This window comes from Poromitra crassiceps (assembly GCF_964638095.1).
Source record: "Poromitra crassiceps genome assembly, chromosome: 2".
In the NCBI taxonomy this organism is placed as follows: domain Eukaryota; kingdom Metazoa; phylum Chordata; class Actinopteri; order Beryciformes; family Melamphaidae; genus Poromitra; species Poromitra crassiceps.
In genome coordinates, this window is record NC_139624.1 from 43,562,962 (window position 1) to 43,572,961 (window position 10,000).

At 52.1% G+C, this 10,000-nt stretch overlaps 1 protein-coding gene across 1 annotated transcript in view; it reads right to left on the bottom strand.

Annotated features, from left to right (window-relative positions):
• cacna1c (calcium channel, voltage-dependent, L type, alpha 1C subunit) overlaps positions 1-10,000 on the bottom strand; it is a gene marked incomplete at both ends in the record, with an annotated part of 493,392 nt that overhangs the window by 135,661 nt on the left and 347,731 nt on the right. Inside the window, 2 exons of the mRNA XM_083660058.1 lie at positions 1-66; positions 9,404-9,565. The exon at positions 1-66 is cut by the window's left edge and continues 131 nt beyond it. Of these exons, the coding sequence (XP_083516184.1) occupies positions 1-66; positions 9,404-9,565 (228 nt within the window). The remainder of the gene's footprint in view (positions 67-9,403; positions 9,566-10,000) is intronic.

Here is a 10,000-nt window from a genome sequence, read left to right on the forward strand (position 1 = left end):
TCTGACAGTGACGGCCATGAGACCCGTTTGGCGCGCACGGTGCCGGCTTTTCCTCCGCTATGGTTACTGGGAGAGAATGGAGGGGAGGGAGAGTGTTTGACTGTGTCCTTTTAACCAAATACATTTTGGACTATCCACCTTATTCCTAGCTGCCATGATGCCTTACGTGAAATATGGGCGCGTTGCTGACACGGACACAACATAGCCACTGACCTAAATAATATAGCCCATCTGTACACAATGTTTCAAAGCTGCAGGCGAAGGGAGCCAATCATGTCCAGCTTGGCCAAACATCTCGCCGATAAATATCCCGACTTGTTCAAAGGGCAACAGGTTAGCGGATGCGATACTGTAGATAACATAATTACATTCCCTCAAATAAGTCATCAAACGAGTGTTATTTCTTTGTGACAAGCAAACGTTTTTCACTGTTGGAGTTTGACGAGGAAATGCGCTCAGTACGAGCCCCGCAGACCCTTTGCCAACAAGTAACATTTACAACCAGCTGCTACAGTATATTGTGGAAGGTCAGTCACGTTCTAGACTGGACCTTGCACCCATACTCTTTTTACAGCGGGGCATTCAAAAATAAGGTGGATACGTATCTTGCAAACATCTGGACCCACACGGGTGCCCTTTACACACCAAGGTTTCAACCCGATCACACATAAAACGGCATAGCTGTGGACGGACACAGAACTTGAAAACATTGCCCACATACTCAATATTATGTGTATATATATGAATATATATATATATATATATATATATATATAGTATATATATATATATATATATATATATATATATATACTGTATATATATATATACGATACGATACGATACGATACGATACGATACGATACGATATATATATATATAATATATTCAAAAAGGTGAACAGCTCCCAGAGAACAAAGGGGCATTTCCCTAAATATGGGCCCAATATTTAGCACTTTGTTCATAGTAAAGTGCACAAATTATTGAACTTTTTTTTAAATCACTGTCATAGTAAGGTACTCAAATTACATCACATCGGTTCCCAAATTATAAAAAAGGACAGACAGAAAAACCAAACACAAGTGGCATCAAAATAGAATGAAAAGTGTGGTGCTAATGTGATCAAATAAGCCCTCCAGCAAGATGTATAGGATAATGGTGAGAGGATTCCTCCACACTTACTGCAAAGCTAATGTCTGCCGTGGGACCTATAACATCACTGTAACACTGGAGTCCATTTATGCATATAGGCATTTAGGGAATATTGTTTCACTCATTTATGGTTGCTGCCATTTAGATTATTGTTCACAGCATTCATACTTGGAAACTTATAAATGATGATTTAAATAATTAACAGAGGTTATTCAAATTTTAGTCTGACTGCATGGCTTGAAGCAGCCTGCTGCACTTAGCTCTCCCATTGGTGCCGACCATTTCAGTCGGTGCCAGATGGAAATACCATTCCGCTCCCTGCAAGCTCTGCAATTGGCTCCAACCTGCTCTGACTACGGCTGTGACCATATATGAATTTCCTTTCCCCTCCCTCCATGTTGAATCTGTGTATCTCAAATGCCTCTGCTGAAGTACGCGTTGAATCTGCCGATCTCACATGCCTGCACCGCTGCCTTTGAAACAATAACAGCATATAACAAATAACAGCAACGCTAGCCGCTAGCTTGTTGCTACATGCTGAAAACGATTGATGTGATGTGAATGGTAAATGGACTGCATTTATATAGCGCTTTTATCCAAAGCGCTTCACAATGTGCCTACATTCACCCATTCACACACCGAAGGCGGCCAGCTGCCACGCAGGGTGCTGGCACAGCCATCGGGAGCAATTTGGGGTTCAGTGTCTTGCCCAAGGACACTTCGACATGCGGACTGGAGGACCCGGGGATCGAACCACCGACCTTCTGATTAGTGGACGACCCGCTCTACCTCCTGAGCCACAGCCACCCACTGTTCACTGATGTGGATTATGCAATGAATGCATGGTACTTTCGGTGGATGGCTGTAAAGGTATTAAACAGAGCATTTTTCCTCGCTAGTCCACAGTGACGCTAATACTAGCCAGACTCTCTCCCACTGCAGGGAGAGAGTCTGGCAAGCGAGACTATTATCATTTCAATTGGTCAAAGTACTGTATGTGCTGCATTTTCTCATTCCCTGGACTACAGTAAGCTGAATGCCGAAGGCTAATGGCACGGACACACTACCCGACGGCCGTCAGTCGCTGCTCTTTTCAGATTACACAATTTGCTGTCTTGTAATTGGGAGTCCTGAAGATGTTGTGGTCCACAAACGCAGTTTCACACCGGCACAACATATGGGCCATTCTACAGAATTGGTTCAAAGTCAAAGTTATAAAGTTTACTGATATCTTAAATATTATTTTGAGTTTAATAGATAATAGAATGATTTTAGTAAACCTCTAAAATGTTCTTAGAAATGCTTTTTTATTATTTTTTCAAATGTTCTGTCCACCAAATCAGGAGAACGGCCCATATACCTTCTCTTGCCTGGACCGTCCTCCTGATGTCCAGCAGCTGCGGTACCGCTGTGGTACGGCTCTGTGCGGCTGCTGAAACAGACTCTCGCCCATGTTAACAGATGGGCAACACATTCCATCCAGCAAAAATACACACCTGTTCTATTTTTGTGGGATCCTGCATGCATCTGACAAGATGACATGGGTGTGGCCTGTTCAGGCAGCTGCACGGAGCCATACCGCAGCTGGAGGACATAGTCCTTTATGTAGTTGAGCAGCGCAGCAAAACGTTAGGGTTGTGCTACAACCCAGGTTTTACGAGTGAGAACGAGAGCTCTCACTAGTGCCTTAAACGCTGCAACGCAGCCCTATGGAAGACTGTTATTTTGCTCCAAAATTACTTTTCATTAAAACCTGACCACCCACCCGTAGGTGGCGTGGTACCCCCTGGGACTGACACGGATCCACGTGACTACGTCACGTCCTGCCAGTCCAGGGAAATCACTCTAATTTCTTCCAGCCCGCTGAGATCCGATGCACCCCGTGACGCATCGACACAGCAAGGCTGGGTAGTGAGAGCTCTCGTTCTCACTCGTAAAACCTGGGTTGTAGCACAACCCTAACGTTTTACTTCGTTTCGAACTCAAGCTCTCACTAGTGCCTCCATTCAACCGACCTTGCTGCCGGGAGCACCCCACAGGGCGACCCGAACGGCACCGGTGAACCACGGCCATATGGCAACGTTTATGCCTAACCGTCTGACATATTAGAGTGGCAACGATACTACTTTCTTGCCACCGACAGCACCGCGTGCGCGAACTGCGCACCGGACACGTCGAGACTGTAGTACCTGACAAAAGTGTGATGAGAGGACCATGAGGCCGCGGCACACATGTCCTCCACCGACACACCGCGCAACAACGCAGAGGATGTCGCAACACCTTGCGTAGAAAGCGCCTTGATACCCTCCTGGGGAACCTTGCCCACGGCAGAGTATGCCAACGCGATCGCCTCCACTATCCAGTGTGATAAGCGATCCTTGGAAAGGGGCCCGCCCTGGGCCCTTTGCCCAAAGCAAACCAACAGCTGATCTGTAATGCGTAAAGAACGCGTCCTGGCCACATAGGCCGAGAGCGCCCTTACGGGGCACAGCATGAGCAAACGTCTCTCCTCGCCCGTCTCTAACTGAACGGCGGGGGACAGAATGCTGATAAGTCTATGACCATAGACCTAAAGCTGACATCAATAATCTTAGGTTGGTAAGCCGGGTTAGGTCGCAACGTAACCCTGCGCCCATCATTACCACACAGGCCTGCTGCCCCGAGAGGGCAATCAGGTCACCAACTCTCTTTCCTGACAACAAGGCCAGCAGCAGCGCGGTCTCTAAAGACAGCACCCTTAAATCGGCGGAGTCCAAGGGCTCAAACGGATGACCCGTCCAGCACCCTAACCAGGTCCGATTTGGGGGGGAAAACGCACCGCGACGGCGGGCGCAGTTTACGCGCCCCCTTCATGAGGTGCAAGACCAAAGGGTACGCCCCCACGGGGCTCCCTTCAATTCCCCTATGGCAAGCAGAATCGCGGCTACGTACACCTTAAACGACTGCGGGGACTGACCCGCGTCAAGCAGGCTCTGAAGGAGACGGAGAACTGGTCGCACACTGCAGTTCACTGGATCCACGCCCTTACTTGCTGCATAGTGCATCCCACATTATCAGGCAAACCCTGGGCTAGCAACTGGTCCGGTTCAGGAGCCAGACCGCTAGCTTCCACCTGCCTGGGGAGGGGTGGAACACCTCCCCCTCCGCCTGGGATAGGAGATCGGCCCGTACCGGCAATGCCCAGGGCGGATCTTGCGCCAGGGAGACCAGGTCCGCAAACCATGTCTGCCTGTGCCAAACAGACTAAAACGAGCCGGAGGCGCTGTTCCCTCACCCTGTCCAACACATGACGGATCAGGGGGGGTCAGGGGAAACGCATAGAGCCCCTCCCTCGGCCACGCGTGCGCTTTTAGCGCGTCATGACCTAACGGGGGCTGTCCTCCTGGATCGAGAACCACAGTGGGCAGTGTGTCGCGCGCCGCGATGCGAGAGATCGACGCAGGCGCGACCAACCCTGGCCCAAACCTGTTCCATCACCCGAGGGTGGAGGCACCACTCCGTATAACGGGGATTGCCTCGAGACAGCAGGCCGGTCGTAACTCCGCCGTCCCGGCAGATAGACCGCTGACACTGAAAGGAGACGGGGATACACCCACAGGTGAATCCCCGCTATGGTTCAGCGCCCCCGACCGCACACCGCCCTGTTTGTTCAGGTGGGCGATCGCTGCCCTATTGTCCGAGCGAATCAGCACATGGTGCCCATGTGTGAGCCGCTGGAAGTGTTACCTGCGCATGCCGGGGGGACTGCGGAGGCAACGTTCTCTTTCGAGTCTGGCCGCACGCGGACTTGTCCGGCAGTGCGGTCCCCAAGAGAGCTCCCAACCAACGATGGGCCCATGGCGCCATTGATGGTGGGCTTGTCCTGAGGCAGAGCCCGGCGAATCGCCTTCAGCTCTAGCACGTTTATGTGGCGAAGCTCCTGAGCCTCCCACCGGCCGTTCGCCGAAAAATGCCCGCAAATCGCACCCCCTCCCCAGAGGGAGGCGTCTGTGCGAATCACCATCCTGAGCGGGACAGGGCCCCACCAAGTACCTCTCGAGAGGTAACGGGGGTCCGCCCATATAGCCATCGCCCGCCAGGCCTGACCTGTCAGAGGAACCCTGCGATGACGGTCCCCGGCCGAGTCCAGGCGAAGCCTGAGAACCATATTTGGACCACGAGGGCATGTGTAGCCTCCCTAGCGGGAGCACATGCAGTGCTGAGGCCATCAGGCCCAACATCACTGTGCACTGATGCACTGACACCGAGGGCACAGACCTAACGTCCTTGGCTTGCTGTCCGAACCGTGCGAGCCTGTCGCTCTGGCGAACGGCTCGCAGGAAGTATAGCTCGAGCCCCAGGAAGGTCGCCGCCTGCGCTGGGACGAGGCAACTCTTCTGCCGGTTCACCAAAAAACCCTAAGGTTTGCCGGTGATCGGTCACCACCTTGGTACGTTTCGCGGCACCGACCCTCGAGTCGGTCGCTAAGAGAACGACGTTGAGATATAGGAAGACGCGGATCCCCCTCGCGCGGAGGGGAGCCACGGCTGCCTCCACGCACACCGTGAGGGTTCGCGGGCTCAAAGACATGCCGAATGGCAAGCCACAGAACTCGTAAGCCTTCCCCAGGAAGGAGAACCTCAGGTATTTCCTGTGTCTCCTGACCATGTGGACATGGAAGACCGCACCTTCCAGATCCCTGGAAGTAAGAAATCCCCCTGTCTCAACTTGAACAGGCGGGGAAGAGAGCATTCGGGACGGGACTTCCTCAGCGTCTTGTTTTTGAGACGCCGAAGGTCCAATTTTGGACGCATGGAGCCGTCCATGGCCTCCTCCTCCACGGCCAGATCGGGGGTCCCGTCGAACGTGGGTGGGCAAACTGTAGCGCGTATCCCCTCTGGAGGGTGCGCCGTAATGGGGACGGGGGAACATAGATGCTCCCAGGCATCGAGCCTGTTGGACAAGATGGTCTCTTGTGGCCAACGGAGCGGAACCCGTTCCACCACTCGGATCATACTCTCTCCCTCAATGTCCCCATAGGAGACAGTGAACGGTCATCAAAAGCAGAGAGCATATGAACTGAATCAAGTCTCTCTGCCCGCTTCGCGCTCAGAAAAAAGTATGGATAGCGAGACTGAACATTTTTAGAAACACATTTCTCAAGTTAGAACTATAGAAATGATCCCTGAAATATAGTCATGAGCATATTGCTGGGCCCCGGGACCTTTCGATCCGGTGCCCTGATGGGGGGGCGGGACGTGAGAGGCTACGCCCCCCCGCCGCATGGACAGTTCCGTAGAAGCTGTGCATGCTGGGGGAGAACTTCTTACGCAAGCTCCGCCTACTGACGCGCTGTTGTACCAAAGTAACCCCCCCCCCCCCCCCCCCCCCCCCCCTGCCGTGCGCCTTTCGCAGGCTGGGGGGACTGCGGAGGTAACGTTCTCTCTCGAGACGCACGTGGACTTGTCCGACAGTGCGGCCCCCAGGCGAGCTCCCGACCAGCAATGAGCTGTTGGCGCCATTGATGGTGGGCTGTCCTAGGAGCCTCTAGCCGAGGCCAGGCCGTAGCCATGGACCAAGGCGAGCCTTGATGCTGGGTATGAGACCCTGGGCGAGCTCCCGACCGAACTCGGGCCATGGGCACCGAGGACGGTGGGTCCAAAGCTACAAGCCGCAGGCTGGACCTAAGCCCAGCCTTGGTGAGCCAACCGGTGGGCTTGCCTGCTGCCAACCGAGGCCAGGCCGTGGCCATGGACCAAGGTGCGCTGTGCCCCCAGCCAGGCTCCCTGCACTTGCAGGGGGCGCCCCAACAAGGGAGTGCGACCCATGGAGAGCTCCCAACCACCCCGGGCCTTGGGCACCAAGGGCGGTGGGCTTGTCCTTAGAGCTACAAGCCAAAGGCTGGCACTGAGCCCAGACCTTGGCGAGCTGTACGCCCTGCTGGACGCGTAGCGCCAGCAAGGAGCAGTATGTCTATTGTAGCGGAGGTGTCTCGCGCCCAATGTACTTAGCACACAGGTACTAACTGCACGGGTGCACGCCAGTTATCTGCAAAATGCTATCGTTCTGTGCTAAACAGTACTAATATTGCTATCTGCACCTATGCAAGGCACGCTAGCTTTAACACTTCTTTGAGAGCGGATCTTGGTCAGCTCTAAAGAGCTTAGCTGCGGACAAAACCGAAGGTTCAAGGCGCCTGTGCAGCGTGCTCGTGCCCAAGGCCGAACACGCACTTAACGTGCCGATTCATACTCGGCCAAGTAGTTTTACACACGGCCCATCCCCTCCCTGACCTTCCCTGCTCAGTAGCAAGAGGAAGCAGGAAGCTAACCACTAATAGCAAGCTCCCGCAGGGCGCACCCTATTAGCGGGAGTACTGCTTAAGCAAGCTAGCGAGAAGCACAGGCTAGACAGTAAGCAACCCGGAGGCTAGCGAACGTGCGCGTGCAATGGTAACGTAAGCGGCAATAGCCCATCCCGAAGGGGGGGCACCAATACCCACAACCTGTTAACCCGAGAGAACAGACGTGGAAGCCACTAGCTAAGCTAGCATAAGCACTGAAACAAGCGTGCGCTAACACAAGCCTGCGTACAGGCCGGTGTAGCGCGTCTCTACCCTGAGTAACATGGGGAAGCAAGCGTGACCGCAAGCAAAGGCCAGCGGCCCGTGAAGCTAGTCAATCAGAAGAAACTCCTCAAAGGGAGTTGCAATCTAGGAGATGCTAATTGCACGAGGCAAGCAACACTTAGCAGACAAGCAAGCTGGCTAAAGGCCCAATTATACTCAACGTTAAAGACGGAGACGGACAGTGTCCGTACTCTGCGTTCATTTCGTCCGTTTTCTGTCCGTCATCTGAAAGCTTACAGATACGCATGAAACGGAGGAAATCACACACACACTCATGCATTTGACTCTCTACTGTGGTGGATGTATTACTTAACATGATACCAACGTGAAAGACGCATGGAAGCATGTGGACAGTGACGATTACACCGTTTGAAACGGACGCTCTTAGTTACGGATGAAAATGGAGTATAATTGGGCCTTAAGATGGCGTAAGTACTGAGAGAAGCGGCCCACACAAGGTGCGGGGCGGGCTCACCTAGCTAGCGAATCGCCCAGCTAAAATCCCAGACGCCAGTAAAGCTACACTACATTTATGTAGGTCACAGCTGCATGCACACATCAAATTAATTGTGCTGGTCGTAACCGGCCAGCGTAGCCTCACAGCTAATACAGCACCTAGCTGTTTACAAGGTAGTCCAGGCTAGCTGCACTGAGCAAACTAGCTAACTATCTAACGCGCGCGCTTTAAAGCCGGCGCCTAAAGTACCTAGCACACGAAAACTACCCGCACGGGTGCCAAGGTAGCTATCTGCAACAACTGGGCTACTTAGCCTCTTTGTTCCTGTGCTACGTGGTACAAGCTATTTGCACGTATGCAAAGCTTAACAGTTTGAGCGCGGACCTAAATCGGCCCTCAAACGAAAACGCTGCCCCTCAGGGAAGCGAAGCAAAGCTACACAGCGGCAGCAATAACCACTATACGGCGATAGCAGTAGAGCTACACGGCGGCAGCTACAGTAACAACAGTTAACTAAGGAAGATACTCTTAGCTTTAGATGACTTGTTCCGACGCCGCAGGGTGAAGGGTACAGGGTCGGTCTCCGAAGCCTGCTTTATCCCGTCCACGCGACCCTCTTGAGGTGGGCAAGTCAGCCGGGACGAGCCTAGTATCTAAAGCTATATAATATAACTCCTCGTTAACCGCGGGAGCTTTCACAAACACGTCTTCACAGCGGCTGGAAGAAAGCGGAAGTGATTTCCCTGGACTGGCAGGACGTGACGTAGTCACGTGGATCCGTGTCAGTCCCAGGGGGTACCACGCCACCTACGGGTGGGTGGTCAGGTTTTAATGAAAAGTAATTTTGGAGCAAAATAACAGTCTTCCATAGGGCTGCGTTGCAGCGTTTAAGGCACTAGTGAGAGCTTGAGTTCGAAACGAAGTAAAACTATAAACTGTACAGTAGTTATGAGGACAGATGAAACTCTCCAGTGGAAACAGAATTAAATGCTTAGCTTCTGAAATATTTTTTTAGACGGACAGGGAGCTGCAGATGACAGCAGAGGAGTTTTCTCTAAGTATTCCCTGTCGCTGAGCTCCAAAAACCAGGGCTCGTATCGGCTAGCCTGGACTCGGCATTAGTGCAGTCACTGTGTGTGTGTGTGTGTGTGTGTGTGTGTGTGTGTGTGTGTGTGTACAGTATGTACCTGTGTGTGGGTCCCTATGGTTGTAACAGGTCTTGTGCATCTTGCCCATGAAGAGTTCCAGGCCGATGATGGCATAGATGATGATGACGAAGAGGACCAGCAGGGCGATATGGAGCAGAGGGACCATGGCTTTGATTATGGAGTTCAACACTACCTGTAAACCTGGAGCACACGCACGCACGCACGCACGCAAACACAGACACACACACACACACACACACACACACACACACACACACACACACACACACACACACACACACACACACACACACACACACACACACACACACCGAGCAGCTGGTGAGAACGCCTGCTTATACTGTACAGCATCATCCAAAGTAGAGTTGCAACAATTAGTCGATTAATCAATTCGACAGGAAATTAATCACCAACCATTTATATAATAGATTAATCATTTAGACAAATTTTTAAGGGGGGGGGGGATTTAATTATCTTGTTCCAGCTTCTTAAATGTGAATAGCTGCTGGTTTCTTTAGTCTTCTATGACAGTAAAAACTGATTATCATCTTGGGCTTTGGGGAAAAGTGATCGGCATTTTTTTTTAAACCTTTTTGTGACATTTTATAGACCAAA